The 19,932-nt window shown below is 28.5% G+C and overlaps 3 protein-coding genes across 3 annotated transcripts; 1 reads left to right on the top strand and 2 right to left on the bottom strand.

Annotated features, from left to right (window-relative positions):
- Positions 1-54: 54 nt before the first annotated feature.
- LOC145745496 (methylmalonic aciduria type A homolog, mitochondrial-like) lies at positions 55-1,839 on the bottom strand. Its single transcript, XM_082563590.1, has one exon. It carries the CDS (start codon positions 1,730-1,732, stop codon positions 512-514), a length of 1,221 nt encoding a protein of 406 aa, XP_082419716.1. The 5' UTR covers positions 1,733-1,839; the 3' UTR covers positions 55-511.
- A 379-nt stretch (positions 1,840-2,218) lies between these two features.
- LOC145744650 (17S U2 SnRNP complex component HTATSF1-like) lies at positions 2,219-3,925 on the top strand. The gene has a single exon (XM_082562554.1). The coding sequence runs from the start codon at positions 2,247-2,249 to the stop codon at positions 3,639-3,641; it is 1,395 nt and encodes a 464-aa protein (XP_082418680.1). The 5' UTR covers positions 2,219-2,246; the 3' UTR covers positions 3,642-3,925.
- LOC145744649 (WD repeat-containing protein 27-like) lies at positions 3,822-19,041 on the bottom strand. Its single transcript, XM_082562553.1, has 20 exons — positions 18,837-19,041; positions 17,928-18,069; positions 17,511-17,647; positions 16,841-16,985; positions 16,650-16,717; positions 16,468-16,573; positions 16,253-16,343; positions 15,932-16,094; positions 15,612-15,712; positions 15,147-15,275; positions 14,845-15,038; positions 14,289-14,387; positions 13,927-14,072; positions 13,676-13,800; positions 13,372-13,469; positions 6,095-6,216; positions 4,712-4,803; positions 4,361-4,460; positions 4,189-4,284; positions 3,822-4,015 (listed from the first exon to the last, which is right to left on the bottom strand). The coding sequence occupies exons 1-20, from the start codon at positions 18,993-18,995 to the stop codon at positions 3,959-3,961; spliced, it is 2,370 nt and encodes a 789-aa protein (XP_082418679.1). The 5' UTR covers positions 18,996-19,041; the 3' UTR covers positions 3,822-3,958.
- Positions 19,042-19,932: the final 891 nt, after the last annotated feature.

Here is a 19,932-nt window from a genome sequence, read left to right as displayed (position 1 = left end):
TAAATTCTTATCAAAAATCAAAACACAGAACTAAATACAATAAGTTGCTAGCCCTTCCTTTATTCATTTTTAAAATACTTTCTTTCATTGTAAAGTGACATTAAGATTAAATTCTATTAAACCTTTTTCGTAAGAAACCGTGATAGATTACTAGTTTCAATACAAAACAAACACACACCCAAATTTTGAACAATGAACAATTTTCGACCTATTGTGAACATTTTGTTTAACTAAAAATATTCCAAATGACCTAGGACGAATACTACTGTCAACCATAGGCTTTGACACTTTATTGTTAAGTTTTCTTTAATTTTTTTTAGGTATGGCCATATTATTAAATATATAAGCTCTAAAATTATTTGGTGTTTAGAGCATTTAACAAACATACATTTATTCTAAAACCTTAAAAATACATTTATATAAAATAAAGTAAAATGTAAAATAAAATAAAAGCACATAGTCTTAAATATTGCATAGTATAAAGCATGTCTTTTAACCAGTTGCCTGTCTGCTAAGAACTAAAAAAGTTTTTTAATAAAATATCTGATGCAAGTCCAGGTGTGATTTGCCCACTTTCAACCAAATTTCTAACAAGTGGTAATTTTTCACAAATATCCTGATTTTCTTTAAAGTGCTGCAAAATATCGCTTTGTATGTGATTCCACATCCAAATATTGCGCTGTCTTTTACGATTTTCAATCAATGCACTATCTTTAATCATAGCTTCAAAAAATTTTAAAGATAAATTCCAGAAATGATCAATGCCTTCTTTATTTATGGAAGATATTCTTCTTACTCTAGGTCTCCAGAGTTTACTTTTCTGAGGAATAAATTTTAAGGCGCTTGTATATTCTGATTGTATTCTCCGAGCTGCTGGTAAAAGGTCACCATCAGATTTGTTTACCAAAACAAAGTCACAATTTTCGATAACACCTCTTTTTAAACCTTGTAGTTCATCGCCCCCTGCTGGTGGAATAATCAACACAAACATGTCAGTCATATTTGACACTGCAACTTCACTTTGCCCAACTCCGACTGTTTCCACAATTATGACATCATAGCCAGCACCTTCACACAAAAAAAGAGTTTCCATTGTGTTCCGAGCCACACCTCCTAACTCACCACTAGCTGGCGATGGTCTGACATAAGCCATTGGTTCGACTGATAACTTAAACATTCTTGTTTTGTCGCCTAACAAAGAACCTCCAGTTCTAATGGAAGAAGGATCAACTGCTAAAACAGCAACCTTAAGACCAAACTTCTTTACTAAATACATTCCAAAATTTTCAATGAATGTTGATTTCCCTGCACCTGGTGGTCCAGTTATTCCAATTCTTAATGTTGGGGTAAAGTTGTTAGTTAACAAATCTGCATGATTTTGATAACATTTCGTGATAAAATTTAAGTTTTTTTGGCTTTCACTGATTTGAAGAGATATTAGTTGCAACAAGACTTGACCCATCAGTTTTTTCGTTGTATTTTTTGATTCGACTAAAGTTATGGATTCGGCTAAGCAAGCTCGATCACTACTAGCTAATCCATTTAGTAATCGATTAATAGTTTTTTGCTCGTATGAATTATCAGCAAAATATTTTTTCAAATTGCCAGGATTTTGTAAAATGTCGTCATTGAAATGTGTTTTAATTGATGTAGAAAAACGAACAAAAGAATTATATTTATTGGCAAAAAAATATTTTCGTAATGATAAAAAATGACATTTACTGTTCATCATAGTTTATTTTAAGTACTATGCTCATCAAATAAAGTTAAAAACGCACAATAAACCACCAACTTTGTTACTATTAACAAAATGTATATTGCATAACAAATTGTTTACGTTAACTACGTTTAGTGATAAATTTAATAAATTTAAGATGAACAAATCAGCTGTTTGCCGAGATTATTCATGCGTAACTATCAAAATAATAAATCAAAACACAATATCGAAAATCCTACTTGTTGGATATATTAGTAATTAAAAATTTTAATCACGCATAGAATATTTTTGCTACTTATAACCATTATAATAACCAATCCTAAAAGCGACGAAATTCGACAAACCTAGCTGAGACACGATGTTATAACCCACGTACGCAACAACAACGTTTTTCAATCGTTAGCCTACTGTTAAGACAGCTTAAACAACTTTATAGGCAGCATTTCTATTTTACTTGTGTAATTTTTTATAATTTCTTGTGTAACGTATGCTTTTAGAATGTAAACTTACAAAAAAAACACCCAGTAAAATGTCTATGAAACGCGAAGACTACGATGAATTTCAGCGTCAGTTGCAATTACAAAAGGAAGTGGAAACTAAGGAATTAACGAAAAAGGACGACGACGGTACGGAATACGAATGGGACGAAGCAAAAAAGGCATGGTTTCCAAAACTAAGTATTGACCTAATGATGAAATATCAATCAAATTACGAGTCAGAGTCAAGCGAACCAACTACTTACCTTGATCCCCAATCTAATATTAAATATTCCTGGGATGTCACTTTAAAGCAATGGAAACCCGAAACATTCCAATTTGTTGACAAAAAATCTGGTATTTCTTACAATTGGAATGAACAAACTAAATCGTGGAAAAGCGATAATAATGTTACGACTTCAACTTCATCAACTAACACGCAGAACTTTGATAATTGTGTGACAAACAAGGATGGGACCGTCATTTACACAGATCCACAGGATGGAACTAAATATAAATGGGATGAAACTGTTAAAGTTTGGATAAATGGTGATGGTAAAATTCTTTATCCTCAAACTACGGAAAGTGATGAAAATAAACAAAGTTCTACCGAAGCAAGAGCCAAGAAAAATAATCAAAAGAAACCGGGAGTAAAACGAGCAGCTTCAAAACCTGAGTGGTTTGCTGTTGACGACAAAAAAAACACAAGTGTGTATGTTTCCGGTCTACCCCCTGATATAAGTCAAAATGAATACATTGAGATTATGTCCAAGTGTGGCATAATTGGTACCAACCCTGTTACTGGGGGGTTAAAACTTAAACTTTATTCAGATAAAGAGGGAAACCTAAAAGGAGATGGGTTGTGTTGTTACTTAAAAAAGGAATCCATTGCATTAGCAAAGCAACTTCTGGATGGTTACGATGTTAGAGGTTATAAACTACACATTGAAGAAGCGTCATTTCAAATGAAAGGTAATTTCGACCCCTCAAAAAAGCCAAAAATGTTAAGTAAAAAAGAAAAACAAAAGGTACAAAAGGACCTCGATAAACGTTTAGATTGGAAATTAAATAGAGCAGAAGAGACTGTTTCGAAAAGTGACAGAGTAGTTATTTTAAAAAACATGTTTGAAACAAAGGAATTTGAAGAAAATCCCGTTTCAATTGCAGAAATAAGAGAGGATTTAAGAAATGAATGTGAAAAATTTGGTACTGTTAAAAAAGTTATTGTTTTTGATCGACATCCTGACGGCGTTTGTTCAGTCGCTTTTAAAGAAATTGACGATGCAAAAATATGTCAAAAATCTTTAAATGGTCGATGGTTTGCAGAAAAAACTGTGCAAGCTGAGATTTGGGATGGGACGACTAATTATCAAATTGAGGAAACAGACAAGGAAAGAGAAGTTCGGTTACAAAAATGGGAAAACTTTTTAGAAGGAAAAGATGAATAACATTTTTACCTGAACTACCATGTTAGATTTAAACCCAAAGTATTGCCAAAAAATAGCACAATATATATATGTCCAGACTCCAAAAATTTACAGTTTTATACGAAACAATTTTATAAAAAAATTTATTATAGTTTTGGCTTTCTTGATTTTAAAATTTTTTGTAGATTAAATAGCCTACCATACTTTAAACCATAAATGTAAGTCGAAAAAGTTAAAACCTAACTAAAATTAAATTTTCTATTTTGCGCAACATAATAAATCAAATTTTTTAAAGTTTTATTATAAAAATATGATTTTTGTAAAAAACTAGGTATGGTTTAGATATTAGAAAGACAAACTGAAACTAATCTAGAAGTATCTGTTCCAGCTATAATCTAAACAAAATAACAACAAACCTTTAGTGATTTAAACAGAAAATGTGCATTTAAAGCTATATGTGAAACCATCTTTTTAGTATATATACAGTATATATAAAGAATTTCCTTAACTAAGATTGAACAAATACCATTACAAAAATAAAATGTATCTTATTTAATTTAAACCTTACCTTATTGGAAGTGGGTAAAAACTTTAGTGCCGTGACTTTTTCTCTCACTGATAAGTTTTGAATAGGAAAGCATTTGCGAACATCATAAACACAAATCTAGTGAATTTGGATAATCAAAAAATGTTGTCATTGTAAAACTGTTAAAATACTTTATTTGAAAGTTTTTACTAACCATTTTATTATCTGTAGCTGATGCTATGTATTTACCACATGGGCTAACAGAAAAATCACATTTTGACACGCAATTATGGTGTGTATATTTCCTTGAACACCTGAACATAAAAGTTATAAATTGAAATCAGAAAAGCAATCTTGATCAATTAATTTTTTTTTAAATTAAAGAAATGGCACAACATTTATTACTTAAACTTTTAATTAAGAAAATGAGAGACATTGGCCTATGGTTAAATGAATAACGGTATGGTAAAGATTTTACCTATACTGCCAAAGCCAACTTGAGACAAGGGGCAATAAATGCTATGTTACACACAAACATTAAAAAAGTTTTAAAAAAACATAGTACTTTTGTGTTCTAAGATCCCACAACTTAATTCCATCTGAAGGAGATGATGTCACAAAAGTATCATAAGACATGCTTGATACACAAGATGAACCCTACGTAAAATATATTAAAATTCTATGTTTATTAAAAATAAATCATCCAATATTAAAAATATAAAAACAAACATTAGGGTTATAGTTTTTGCTAAAAAATATTTGCTGACCAATGTTTAAAATAATAACCAGACACTTAGGCCGGAAGATTTTTTTATACCTGCGAGGAATTTGCATTTTAATTACCGCGAAAAATTTTATTTTCGCGTATTTATATACAGTTTTTAGACAGTATTTGAAATATAATAAGCAGTATATTAATAATTTTTTTAAAGAATAATGTGCAAGAACATGTTATCTTTTTTTGCAGGCCAAAAGCACCCGTTTTTAATCCGTTTTAAAAAAGTTTTTGTAACATAAATCTTAAAAAAATAAATACTCTAAAAAATAACATATGTCATTAAAGTAACAACCACTTAAAACTTTTATATATACTGTACTTTATGTAAAATTTTATCTTGAATATCGGTAAAATTTGGTCTTACGCTGACTTTATACACGGGAATTTCATCGCCGACTACTCGCCGTTTTTTTTTTGGATGCCAAATCATCTGGCAACCCTTTAAACGTTTTATTCTTTGTGTTTTGGTATATAAATTTATATACATTAACACGGGCAATAAATATTAACATATTTATGCACATTCTTCAGTGTAAAAAATGATAAATTAATGCTTTTTTTTCAACTATTGTTTAGAAAGACGGCACTGCAGCTTGGTGTAGTGGTAAAAACATATGCTGTACCACACATGAGGTCGTAGGTTCAATCCTCACTGATCTCATGCCGTAGCGCCCTTGAGTAAGGCGCTATAAACGGTATGAACTCCTGCTGAGCCAGTACTTAATCAGCAGCATAATAACTGGGCAATTATAATCTATAATATTCCAAACTCGGAGTAACGGATATTACTCTATGTTTAAGTCGCGCATTCGACTTTCCCACATCGAGAATAAAGATATATATACTATTTTGCAAAATACGTGATATCATAACGCATTGTCTTGTGTCACCTGAAGCGCGTGCTTGCAAACTAAGTTTTTTTATGGGTTTCAGTTTGTAAAATTAAAAAATTGACACGGGAAAAAAAAGATAACATGTTTTTGCACATTATTCTTTGAAAAAATTATTAATTTACTGCTTATTTAATTTCAAATACTATCTAAAAAACTGTATATAAATACGCAAAGATGAAATTTTCCGCGGTAACTAAAATGCGAACTCCCCGCTGTTTTAAAAAAAATCTTTGGGCCGAAGTGTCTGGCATTCTTTAAAATGATTTTAATTACTTACTGAACAATGCTGTATACCATAAGCAGGTTTTGTGTGAACATCATTATATTTATGAATGTTTTTGCATATATTTAAATCAAATACTTCTATACTTCGGTCGGATCCACAACTTACAACAATGTCTGAATAAAATATTATTATTAAATATTTGTGTTAAAAAATGGATTTGTGTAAAATATTTGTGTAAAAAAAAATCTATTTATAAGGAATTTTTGTATGTGTAAGTACATTCAATTTACCACTGTCATTCTGCTAGAATTTTTTTTTTTTTAATCCTAGCAGAACTCCGCATTTTTCCGCGTAAGTGTATGTTAATATAAATTGGTAAATCGGTAATACAAAAAACTAAACATGATAAATTAATTATTGTTACATGAATGTTAATATTATTCTCTTTGTTTATTCCGATGTCGACTCGGATAATAAACCAGGCAATTTTGCAAAATGCAGATTTTGCGGTAGCGCAAATTATCGACCTTTTAAATAATATTAAATAAACAATATTAAAAGTTATATTAAAGTCAAAAAACAATAAAGAAACAAGATTTCGCTCCGACCCAATTAAAAATACTTTCCGACATTTAACATCATATTAAACGAATTATAAAGAAAGTGTATGTTAATTTTCAAAATAAACAAACTTAGTTTACGCGAACTATTGACCGAAATCTGTTAACAAATATGTCGAAAATTCGGTAAATCTTTTTATTTCCGAGTTATTTTAAAATACTTTCCGACATTATGAAGTTTAAAAAAATTTAATCACAGCTAGGTTCTGCAATTATCTAAAAGTTTGCGCAGTTTTAAGTTGCACATTTTGCGTTTTTGCTTATTATCGACATTTTAAATACTATAAAAGAAACAATATCCCGCTCCTTTAGGCGAAAAACGAATCCCACTCTCCAGCAGAAACTACTTTCCCAAAAAAATATACGAGCCAAGTTTTATTCATAAATAAGTAATTGTAAATTAAAATTGCAAGCAAAGTTTAAAGCGAAACAATCTTTGTTTGCAAAAGTTATAGTAATTTCAAAAAACAATAAAGAAACTAGATTTCGCTCCGACCCAATTAAAAATACTTTCCGACATAATGAAATTAAAAGAAATTTAACATCATATTAATTGAATTAAAAAGAAAGTTTATGTTAATTTTCAAAATGAACAAACTTAGTTTACGCGAACTATTGACGGAAAACTGTTAACAAATATGTCGAAAATTCGACAAATCTTTTTATTTCCGAGTTATTTTAAAATACTTTCCGACATTATGAAGTTGAAATAAATTTAACACCATATTAAACGAATTAAAAAGAAGGTGTATATTAATTTTTAAAATGAACAAACTTAGTTTACGCAAACTATTGACCGAAAACTGTTAACAAATATGTCAAAAATTCGGCAAATCTTTTTATTTCCGAGTTATTTTAAAATACTTTCCGACATTATGAAGTTTAAAAAAATTTAATCACAGCTAGGTTCTGCAATTATCTAAAAGTTTGCGCAGTTTTAAGTTGCACATTTTGCGTTTTCGCTTATTATCGACATTTTAAATACTATAAAAGAAACAATATCCCGCTCCTTTAGGCGAAAAACGAATCCCACTCTCCAGCAGAAACTACTTTCCCCAAAAAATATACGAGCCAAGTTTTATTCATAAATAAGTAATTGTAAATTAAAATTGCAAGCAAAGTTTAAAGCGAAACAACCTTTGTTTGCAAAAGTTATAGTAATTTCAAAAAACAATAAAGAAACAAGATTTCACTCCGACCCAATTAAAAATACTTTCCGACATTATGAAATTAAAAAAAATTTAACATCATATTAATTGAATTAAAAAGAAAGTTTATGTTAATTTTCAAAATGAACAAACTTAGTTTACGCGAACTATCGACCGAAAACTGTTAACAAATATGTCGAAAATTCGACAAATCTTTTTATTTCCGAGTTATTTTAAAATACTTTCCGACATTATGAAGTTGAAATAAATTTAACACCATATTAAACGAATTAAAAAGAAGGTGTATGTTAACTTTTAAAATGAACAATTTCGTTTACGCGAACTATCGACCGAAAACTATTAACAAATATGTCGAAAATTCGGCAAATCTTTTTATTTCCGAGTTATTTTAAAATACTTTTCGACATTATGAAGTTCAAAAAAATTTAATCACAGCTAGGTTCTGCAATTATATAAAAGTTTGCGCAGTTTTAAGTTGCACATTTTGCGTTTTCGCTAATTATCGACATTTTAAATACTATAAAAGAAACAATATCCCGCTCCTTTAGGCGAAAAACGAATCCCACTCTCCAGCAGAAACTACTTTCCCAAAAAAATATACGAGCCAAATTTTATTCATAAATAAGTAATTGTAAATTAAAATTGCAAGCAAAGTTTAAAGCGAAACAACCTTTTTTTGCAAAAGTTATAGTAATTTCAAAAAACAATAAAGAAACAAGATTTCGCTCCGACCCAATGAAAAATACTTTCCGACATTATGAAATTAAAAAAAATTTAACATCATATTAACCGAATTAAAAAGAAGGTGTATGTTAATTTTTAAAATGAACAAATTTCGTTTACGCGAACTATCGACCAAAAACTGTTAACAAATATGTCGAAAATTCGACAAATCTTTTTATTTCCGAGTTATTTTAAAATACTTTCCGACATTATAAAATTGAAATAAATTTAACACCATATTAAACTAATTAAAAAGAAGGTGTATGTTAATTTTTAAAATGAACAAATTTCGTTTACGCGAACTATCGACCGAAAACTATTAACAAATATGTCGAAAATTCGATAAATCTTTTTATTTCCGAGTTATTTTAAAATACTTTCCGACATTATGAAGTTTAAAAAAAATTAATCACAGCTAGGTTCTGCAATTATATAAAAGTTTGCGCAGTTTTAAGTTGCACATTTTGCGTTTTCGCTAATTATCGACATTTTAAATACTATAAAAGAAACAATATCCCGCTCCTTTAGGCGAAAAACGAATCCCACTCTCCAGCAGAAACTACTTTCCCCAAAAAATATATGAGTCAAGATTTATTCATAAATAAGTAATTGTAAATTAAAATTGCAAGCAAAGTTTAAAGCGAAACAACCTTTGTTTGCAAAAGTTATAGTAATTTCAAAAAACAATAAAGAAACAAGATTTCGCTCCGACCCAATTAAAAATACTTTCCGACATTATGAAATTAAAAAAAAGTTAACATCATATTAACCGAATTAAAAAGAAAGTGTATGTTAATTTTTAAAATGAACAAATTTCGTTTACGCGAACTATCGACCGAAAACTGTTAACAAATATGTCGAAAATTCGACAAATCTTTTTATTTCCGAGTTATTTTTATTTCCGACAACAGACATTAATAAAAACGGCTATTTATTTTTTTATACGTTAGTTGGTACTACAATACTTGGTGACGATGATAATAGTTGTGATGTTCCCGAGAAAAATGTAATTTTACCCACAGAAAGTCATAAAACAGAAGCGAATAACATTATAAATACTGATCTTAAATCGACCTTAAATAAGCAGGTAGATGGCGGCGACAATTTACTTGGATGTAAAACTTTCGATAATAATGATTTTAGGTCTTTACATAAACTTAAGACTTTCTTTATGGACTTTAGTTACAATTACGTAAAAGATGTTTCTTGGCCAGAAACAAGTAGCCCGTTGTTACAAAATGTACAAAAACAAATTTTAACTATCATAACATTGGCATTTGATAAATCAAAAAACACTGTATATGGTTATCGTCATTCTTTATTTTTAAAGGGTAGAAATTACAAACTTAGTCAACACAATATATTTAGTTGCCCTGTCACTGAAAATATTTATCGCAACTTAACTTTTTTATCAAAAATCAATTTTGTCTGGAACAGCACATAGGGCATTTCACAAAAAAAATCGGTGAATTTGTTATTCCACCCAGAATTCGTTTATTGTTTAAACCATCTATCTTAAATTACAAACATGATCTTTATAATCATCTTTTAAGTTCAAACAATGAATTGGGTTATTGTGAAAATTATGTTAGACAAGTTTTAGATAGTGAAATATTAATATTTTTTTATGCAGTTTTACAAAATAAAACATATACTCAAATTTGTCACGAATGGGGAATTTGTTGCGTAACCTATTGCGACAACCTTGAATCTAGCTGATAGGTGAGCAACATTCAAACTGCTTTTATATGCATTTCTTGAAAAATCAAAGACTTACTGGTCAGGTAAACGTTTATAGTCTGATGTATATACCAAACTGATAAGGGCAACTTAAAACCAGATTTTTTCTATTGAATTAATTTCAAAACAAATTTTCATTTCAGTTTTATATTCTTATTGTATATTTTTTCTCTATAACAATTGCCTCTTATTTAAAACAACTTTTTAATTTACACCCTTCTATTAAATCTATCTATTAATTTAAATATGTGCTATAATTCTATTATTATCTGTCTCTGTTATTTCTATTTTATAATTTTTGTTTTCATTTATCTAAATTTTTTGTAGTAACCGATTGACTTTTTAACTTTTTTGCCACTTTTTAACCATCAACAACAACAATTACTACTAGATCTACAAAACACATTTTCATTTTTTATCTTTCTTTTTCTTTTCTTCTTTCCCGGATGAAGAGCAACCCCTTGTCGTGGGATCCGGGCTTTTAAACTAAGATTGCTCAATAATTAACTTTAAAATTTAAAAAAAAAAAAATTGAAATTTTAATACCTTACGTTATTTAAATTTGTTCAACTTAAAACTTAATAGTCTTTTATTTCAGTATAGATTAAATATTGTCAGGTTTTTATTAATTTTCTAATGTCGAAAAGTATTTCAAAATAACTCGGAAATAAAAAGATTTGCCGAATTTTTGACATATTTGATATCAGTTTTCGGTCGATAGTTCGCGTAAACGAAATTTGTTCATTTTAAAAATTAACATACACTTTCTTTTTAATTCGTTTAATATGATGTTAAATTTATTTTAATTTCATAATGTCGGAAAGTATTTTAAAATAACTCGGAAATAAAAAGATTTGTCGAATTTTCGACATATTTGTTAACAGTTTTCGGTCGATAGTTCGCGTAAACGAAATTTGTTCATTTTAAAAATTAACATACACTTTCTTTTTAATTCGGTTAATATGATGTAAATTTTTTTTTAATTTCATAATGTCGGAAAGTATTTTTAATTGAGTCGGAGCGAAATCTTGTTTCTTTATTGTTTTTTGAAATTACTTTAACTTTTGCAAACAAAAGTTGTTTGGCTTTAAACTTTGCTTGCAATTTTAATTTACAATTACTTATTTATGAAAAAAATTTGGCTCGTATATTTTTTGGGGAAAGTAGTTTCTGCTGGAGAGTGGGATTCGTTTTTCGCCTAAAGGAGCGGGATATTGTTTCTTTTATAATATTTAAAATGTCGATAATAAGCGAAAACGCAAAATGTGCAACTTAAAACTGCGTAAACTTTTAGATAATTGCAGAAACCTAGCTGTGATTAAATTTTTTTGAACTTCATAATGTCGGAAAGTATTTTAAAATAACTCGGAAATAAAAATATTTATCGAATTTTCGACATATTTGTTAATAGTTTTCGGTCGATAGTTCGCGTAAACGAAATTTGTTCATTTTAAAAATTAACATACACTTTCTTTTTAACTCGTTTAATATGGTGTTAAATTTATTTCAATTTCATAATGTCGGAAAGTATTTTAAAATAACTCGGAAATAAAAAGATTTGCCGAATTTCCGACATTTTTGTTAACAGTTTTCGGTCAATAGTTCGCGTAAACTAAGTTTGTTCATTTTGAAAATTAACATACACTTTCTTTTTAATTCAATTAATATGATGTTAAAATTTTTTTTAATTTCATAATCTCGGAAAGTATTTTTAATTGGGTCGGAGCGAAATTTTGTTTCTTTATTGTTTTTTGAAATTACTATAACTTTTGCAAACGAAGGTTGTTTCGTTTTAAACTTTGCTTGCAATTTAATTTACAATTACTTATTTATGAATAAAATTTGGCTCGTATATTTTTTTGGGAAAGTAATTTCTGCTGGAGAGTGGGTTTCGTTTTTCGCCTAAAGGAGCGGGATATTGTTTCTTTTATAATATTTAAAATGTCGATAATTAGCGAAAACGCAAAATGTGCAACTTAAAACTGCGCAAACTTTTAGATAATTGCAGAACCTAGCTGTGATTAAATTTTTTTAAACTTCATAATGTCGGAAAGTATTTTAAAATAACTCGGAAATAAAAAGATTTGTCGAATTTTCGACATCTTTGATATCAGTTTTCGGTCGATAGTTCGCGTAAACGAAATTGTTTATTTTAAAAATTAACATACACCTTCTTTTTAATTCGCTTCATATGATGTTAATTTTTTTTTTAATTTCATAATGTCGGTAGTATTTTAATTCGGGTCGGAGCAAAATCTTGTTTCTTTATTGTTTTTTGATTTTACTATAACTTTTGATATTGTTTATTTAACATTATATAAAATGTCAATAATTTGCGCTAATGCAAAATCTGCATCTTGCGAAATTATTGGTTTAATATCGGAGTCAAAATTGGGATAAACAATGAGAATAACATTAATAGAACAATAATTAATTTATTATTTTTAGTTTTTTGTGTTACCGATTTAACAATTTATATCAACATGCACTTACGCGGAAAAATGCGGAGTTTTGCTAGGATTAAAAAAAAAAAAAATTCTAGCAGAATGACAGTGGTTTCAATTTAAAGGCTTTCGAAAAAAATACAATTCCCATTTGCGTTGCTTGGTTAAATTATAACAGGAATATATTGTTTAAGAGTTGCAACCATATACGGCAGCGTGGTGTAGTGGTAAGACAGCGTGGTGTAGTGGTAAGAACACTTGCTACACCACACATAAGGTCGTGGATTCAATCCCCATTGATTTCATGCTGTAGCGCTCTTGAGTAAGGCGCTAGAAACGGTCAGAACTCCTGCTGAGCCAGCACTAAATCAGCAGCTTAATTGTCGAGCAATTATAATCTATAATATCCCAAATTGCACAAGGCAACTCGAAACTGGGTCGGAGTAACTGATGTTACTTTATGTTTAGGTCGCGCATTCGACTTTCCCACACCGAGGATAAAGATATTTACAAAAAAATAATATTGTAACAATTAAAATGCAGCTTTTGGAACAGGGAACTTACTAGTCATACAAAGTAACCGACAATATGATTTCTTTTATAAGTTATTTCTTAGCAAATAGATAACTTACATGAAAATAAATTGTTGGGGGCAGTGAGGCATGTGATATTTTGAGCTGATGACATTGGCCAACTTCCAACTAATTTAGACTTACTTTGGTTTAAATATCTAAGCAAAATAAACATTTCTTTGCTTTTTGTTTAATCTAAATTAAAATTTTTTTTTTTTTTTTTAAATATATTTATCCATAAAGTGCCTAACCATAAGAGTAATAATTTCCCTTACTCTGACCTAGTCCTGAGTTGCTGATTTAATGGTGCATTATTTGGAGGTAATGATTGATTAAGTTTTAATCTTGTATTTAATTTTATTACCTTTTTACATCATCTTTACTTTCTTCATGCAAATGGTATTTATGCAAACATACTAAATTGCCTAAAGCAGAGAGCAAAAACTTGTCAAGGTAGTAAAATTGTGCATAGGTAAGATCTTTAGAAGACTAAATAAAAAACAAACCCATTATAAAAAACGTGTAAGTAAGAAGGTTACATAGATCAGTTATTTTTTAACTTTATTTCAAAATTTTACAATATTTTAATAAATTTAATAAAAAATAAGTATTCACCTTGTTAAGTTCAACATTAAATGAAAGCTGTAACGATTCCCCAGTAAATGGGGGACTACAAATTTTCACTTCACCCTTATTTGAATATGTAAGAAGTAGGTCCTTGTCATTTGACCAATCACAACCTTGCAATATTTTATTATTCCCTGCAATTTAAATTTTAAAATAAAAACAATAAATATGCATAATAGATCAAAAAAGTAGATTTTTAACTAGAAAAAAGTCAATACATTTAGAATATAATTTGGTTTCTGTAATTTTTAAACAAATGTTCGTTTAGTAGAGTATAAAATTTTGTTTTATGTTTTCTCAAGTTTAATAAAAAAAATTAAATATTAACAAAATAGTTTGACAAAACTTACCGGTAACTATTTTGAATTTACTGCTGTCACTGGGCAGGGGTATTCTTGAGACATGAACTGTTGAATCTGTCATAGTACAAGCTATGTAGTGATTCTTATCTTAAAAAAATGTTATGTCAGATTTTTTGTATACATCTTTATTTTGATGTGGAAAGGCCGACATCACAGTTAATTAAACACTTGCTACACTACATAAGGTCGTGGGTTCGATCCTCACTGCTCTCATAGGCGCTTTAATTGGTATAAACTACTGCTGAGCCAGCATTTAATCAACAGCATAACTATTAAGCAAATATAAATCTATAATATCCCAAACTACCAATGGCAACTCGAGACTGGGTCAGGGTAACGGTTGTTACTTTATGTTTAGGTTGTGAAGTTGACTTTTCCACTACGAGGATAAAAAAAAAAGAATGTCGTCTTGTTAAGCTAGTTTTTAAAGTCGTCTGGTAAAGCCAGTTTTTTTTTAATACTTTAAGTTAGAAAATGTCAATAAAAAAAACTTTTTTATTTAAATGTAAATTTTAGATAATAGTTGTCCGAAAGTTTTTTTTACCATTAATAGAAATATGTTTCACACATGTCTCTTTTTCACAAAGTTGAATACTTTTTTGAATTTCTGTTTGATTTGACCAATCAGGAGCATTATCCCAAGTCAATGATTTTAAGTGGGTAGGTTGGGTTGATTTTTTTCTTAGGTTTTGTAAAGATTTATTAGTTGTGGATAATACAGGCTTAAACATGGTCATTCTGCAAACAAAATAATATTAAAAGTTTAAAATTTTTTTCCTAACAATAACTACAAAAATCTTTAAAAATTATTTTTACTTTTTAAAAATACAATTTTTTTTTAAATACCTTGGTGAAGAACTATAACCAGAACTCTTAATATTTCTTTTAAAAGTAACAGGTTGATCTAAAGACTTCTTTGTCTTAGTTTTTAATTTTACGCTGCTCCGTAAGGGTGATTGTTCACATACAGCAACCCTATAGTTTCAAATTATATTATATCATATTTAAACATGACAACCAAAAAATGGTTAGAACATTTTACTTTATAACATGGTGTCATGAGTTTATTTTCAAATGCTTTTATGCTGTTGCACCCTTGAAGAATTATAACACAAACTACCTTCTGTAAAAATGATTGAGCAAGTAAATTATGAGGTAGGATCAATAACAGTCAAAACTTCTAACGCTGTTTTAAAAATTGGCGATATAATCGTACAAAAATAAATAAGAAAAAGATTCTACATTCATTCTTTAAAATAATAAAAAAATTAATTTTATTTCTACAATAAAAATAAGTAATTTAAACTGTACTTGGGTATCACTGAAATTGAGAGTGTTGAATTATTTTCAGGCAAGGAAATTAAGTAAACAATAGCTTCAGATGTAAACATAGGTGTTGCAACACAAAGTATCTATAACAAAATTTAAAAACTAACAACATGACAAACATAATTTAAGTAGTATTATTAAAAAGTATGACTTGATTTTATTATATTTTAATTAACACTAAACTGCCTATAAAAACGAAAAAAAAACACATTTTAAAAACAAACACATTGCAAAATGTGTTTAGAAATAAAAAAAAATCTTTTGTTAAATAATAAATAGACCTGTTTAAAAGATTAACCAACCTTTTTCGTAAGAGGATCTTGATTAAAATGCACATGAGACATAACAGGAGGCCCAATATCTTGGTCTAAATATTTCGATATTTCAACTTGGTGGTTCATACAATCAATTAAAAATATTGCACGTTCTGTTGCACATATCAGATACTCTTCTTCATGCAAATTACTAAGCAACAATATTATTTCTTAAGCATTCCACGTTAAAACTTGGAGAAAGTAATTTTAGACAAATTAAGTGTGCTATCACAAAAATTTATCGGTCTCCAAATAAATGTTTATTATCAGACAATTAAGTTATTTTTTTTTGAAATATTGAAATAATACCTTGTATCACCAATTTCCTTCAAATCAATATTGTTTGTATTGTTACAATAAATTATTGCTATCACATTTCCCCTAGACTCATCCCCTGAACCTTGTTAAATATATCACAACTTGCAAACACACTATACCAGTATAGTTAGGTTAAACAAATGTTTAATAATGAACTTGTATTAGTTTTAGTTAGAGATTTAAATAATTTTTTAATTACACAATACCAATCTGTTTCCAATTTGGATCAATATGCATTAACTTTTCATCCAAATCAAGCTTAAAGTACTTCAGATAATTATTTAAACTATTGCAAAAACGATACATAAAAACCTAAACAATAAAATGTTAAATTACTTATTAATGTTAAAACACAAACAAGAAAGTTTTTATGATTGAAAAAAATTACCACTGAGTTAGATGTTCCACTTGCAAAAGCTCTAATATTGGAAGCACAAAGGCAATTCAAACTTGCCCCTATTAAAAATAAATGTGAGTTTAAGAAGTATAGGTATAAAGCCTACCAAGTATTATATATATATTTTATTTGACAGTCTTGACTTTGACAAAAAGGTTGTGTTTTTTTAATGTTAATCAAACCATGTATTGTATTAGTTTTCCAAACATTTTCTCCTGTTAACACATTCCAAACATATAAGTAACCAGTGAATGTTGATGCTATAACTTCATATTCTGACAGGAACACTATAGCAGAAACTTCATTCAATTGAATTTTTTGGGTAAACTAAAATGTCCAAGAATAAAAAGCAAAAAAATTTAAGCATAAATAATTTTAAATTTTAAAAATTTGATATAGATACATTTTAAACCAATACAGGTTATGAAATAATCAATTAAAGACCAGGGAAATGTTTTTTAGTCTAAACAGCAATTACTAATATAACATAAAAAATTTGTACAGAAGGTATTTTTGAATAATTTTTAAAAGTTATTGAATTGGCCCACTTTTCTCAAATATTTTTATTTTTAATGTAACATTTGATACTTTAACTCTGTCTTTGGCAGTTTTGGCTCTTATTACCGGATATATAACCTGCCAATTGGTTAAGGACTTTATACAAGTAATAGCACCTTATTTAAGGGTGCTAAGACATGGTGACAGATAGAATAGTACCGATGAACTTACACTGTTAACCAAAGTGTTCCAGTTACTACACCATGTAGCCAACAATGTAACATCTTTTGGTCAACAAAATGACAAAAAGTTTTACTTTGTTTAAACTATTAAATAAGATAAGCAGTTATTTACTTGTTTAGTGGCAATATCATGAAATAATATTTGACCTTCAACAGAAAAACACATGGTTTTAAATAAGGGGCAAACTGCTATGAAGGAGGGTGCAATATTCTCAGTGGAAATAACAACATGCCCCCTGATTTCTTTACCTATAAGGCACATATTTTTTTTGTTCAATAAAATTTTAAATTTATTAATAATAAAATATTTTAACAGTTTCTATGCAAATTTTTTTTTTGTTAAGTTTTATAATTTTGTTTCTCAATTTTTATATTTATACTTTAGGCATACATTAAAACCCTAAACCTTAGATTACTGCATTACAACCCTAATTCCTTTAGCTAGTTAATATTTACAAAAATAGTAAACAAAATTAAGAAATTTTATAAAACTCTAACAAAAAAATGTACAATACAACTACGATACTACCGTTTTCGTTGCATTTTAAAATATCATCTATATTCCATCGAATAATATAATCTGATGCTCCACTAAAAAGGAAGGTGTTGTTCAAGTGTTCAACGAACAAAAGAAATGAAATTTTTACATGATGACCTTTAAGTAATATTTTCTTAAACAAAAATAATAGCTGTTATTTTATGTTTATAATCAAAAGTCTCTAAATACATAAACTTAAATAATATCGTGAAAATAATAATTCAATATGTTTCATTTAAAAACAGCTTAATGCCAAATATATACCAAAATAGAAAATTATTAATATACTGATTCAACACATTTATATGCCAGAATAATATAAAGAATGACTCAATGTGACTGCAAAGCGCCATTTACGCATCAGCAATTATTAACGAAGGTCAACTTTACAGCATGACAACATTTGTTGCCCCAGTCCAAAAAGATGCATTTAAAATGCCTTACTTAAGATTGTTACAAAAAAAAATCTGTAAGAATTGAACCTTAACCTTTTGTTGTGAAGTGGTGTAGTGGTTAGAACACTTTCTACAACACATGAGAACAAAAGTTCGATTCTCATTGCTCCCATGCTGTAGCACCCTTGAGTAAGGCATACTTCATCAGCAGCTTAATTATCAGGCAATTATAATCAATAATATCCCAAACTGCTAAAGGAAATCCGAGACTTGGCCAGAGTTAAGGTTGTTATTTTATGATTAGGTCACCAAGTCAACTTTTCCACATGGAGAATAAAGATGCTAAAAAAAGTCAAGTGTTCACTGCTACAACTACACCACACTGCCTTTTTAATATTACTAGCTTTCTCTTTTGTAATTAGCGTGTAATTAGTAAAAGTTATTTTTAAGGCAAGAAATATGTGAGCCTAAAAATTGTATTAAAACACGTTTAAAACAAAATTACCTGTTGATGAAATTCAAGTTTTTGACTAAAAACATCAATTGCCATTGGAATCAAAACAATATCATTTTTTTTCACTGCAGCAATATGATTAGGCGATAATGCTATTGTACAAAAATCTAGACCATCTTCATTAAAAGTACTTATTTTTAAAGCTTCCATAGTTGCTCATTTTCTTTTTCTATACAAATAAACGAAGACTGCAGTCTTAAATTTATATTATAACATGAAATTATAAAAAAAATTTTTAATAACTGTTGGTATTTCCCCTAAAAAGATACAATCGCGTGTGGTAACCATAGAGATACTAATATACAAAAATTATATTATTAACCGACGACGGAATAACCAAAAATTTCATCTTCGAATAAACATACATCTGAAAACTGAAATTTAAAAAACACATTTTATCGAAATTTAAGTCGAAAATTTTTTCTAAAATTAAAGCAAAGAAGGGGCTGGTTGTCGTAGAACAGGTTAATAGAAAATAAAATAATAAAACAGAAACTTATAATACCTACCAAATATAATAAAACAGAAACAAGTGAAACAAAAACAAATAAAATGCGAACTAACAGAGCAAAAAAATAAAATCGTTAGAACAGAAAGAAGTGGAACGTAAATAAATGGAAAGAAAAACAAATAAAACCGAATAAAATAAAACAGCAACAAGTAAAACGAAAATTTAAAAAACAAAAACTCATGAAGCAGTAAAAAATAAAATCGGTAGAAAAGAAACCAGTGGAATGAAATAGAATAGAATTAAAGGGAACGGAAGTTAATGGAACAGAAGTAATAAAAAAAATGATACTTGCATAATATAGCTGTCAGAATGCCCTTTTTGTATTTACGTGGTTTTAATAAAATATATAAAACATGAAATACAATATGCGCAATACGTAATTAAACTTACGTCGGTGTGCATATTAAAGCACGCCATATATTAAATCGAATAAAAATTTTAGGTACACTGATTTTAAAACGTGTGGTTTGTTTATAGACTTTTAGTCAGATGTTAAAAGTTAAGTTCACTTAACGTATAACATAAATTAATAATCTGCCGTAGTAAGTGTAGCCAAGAGGCAAATAAAAATATTTT

Source organism: Corella eumyota, chromosome 3, assembly GCF_963082875.1.
Source record: "Corella eumyota chromosome 3, kaCorEumy4.1, whole genome shotgun sequence".
Taxonomy (NCBI): Eukaryota; Metazoa; Chordata; class Ascidiacea; order Phlebobranchia; family Corellidae; genus Corella; species Corella eumyota.
Note: the sequence above shows the minus strand (reverse complement) of the source record. Positions and strands in the feature narration are given on the sequence as shown.

What these genes read in the sequence shown, in the direction of transcription:
- LOC145744650 (XM_082562554.1), top strand. Translation starts at nt 2,247, where the DNA reads ATGTCTATGAAACGCGAAGACTACGATGAATTTCAGCGTCAGTTGCAA.
- LOC145744649 (XM_082562553.1), bottom strand. Translation starts at nt 18,995, where the DNA reads ATGGAAGCTTTAAAAATAAGTACTTTTAATGAAGATGGTCTAGATTTT. An exon ending in TTAATGTTGAACTTAACAAG is followed by an intron (nt 13,801 to 13,926) that starts GTGAATACTTAT and finishes TTTTTTATTTAG; the next exon opens with TCTTCTAAAGATCTTACCTA. An exon ending in TGGGATCTTAGAACACAAAA is followed by an intron (nt 4,461 to 4,711) that starts GTACTATGTTTT and finishes TTTTATGTTCAG; the next exon opens with GTGTTCAAGGAAATATACAC.
- LOC145745496 (XM_082563590.1), bottom strand. Translation starts at nt 1,732, where the DNA reads ATGATGAACAGTAAATGTCATTTTTTATCATTACGAAAATATTTTTTT.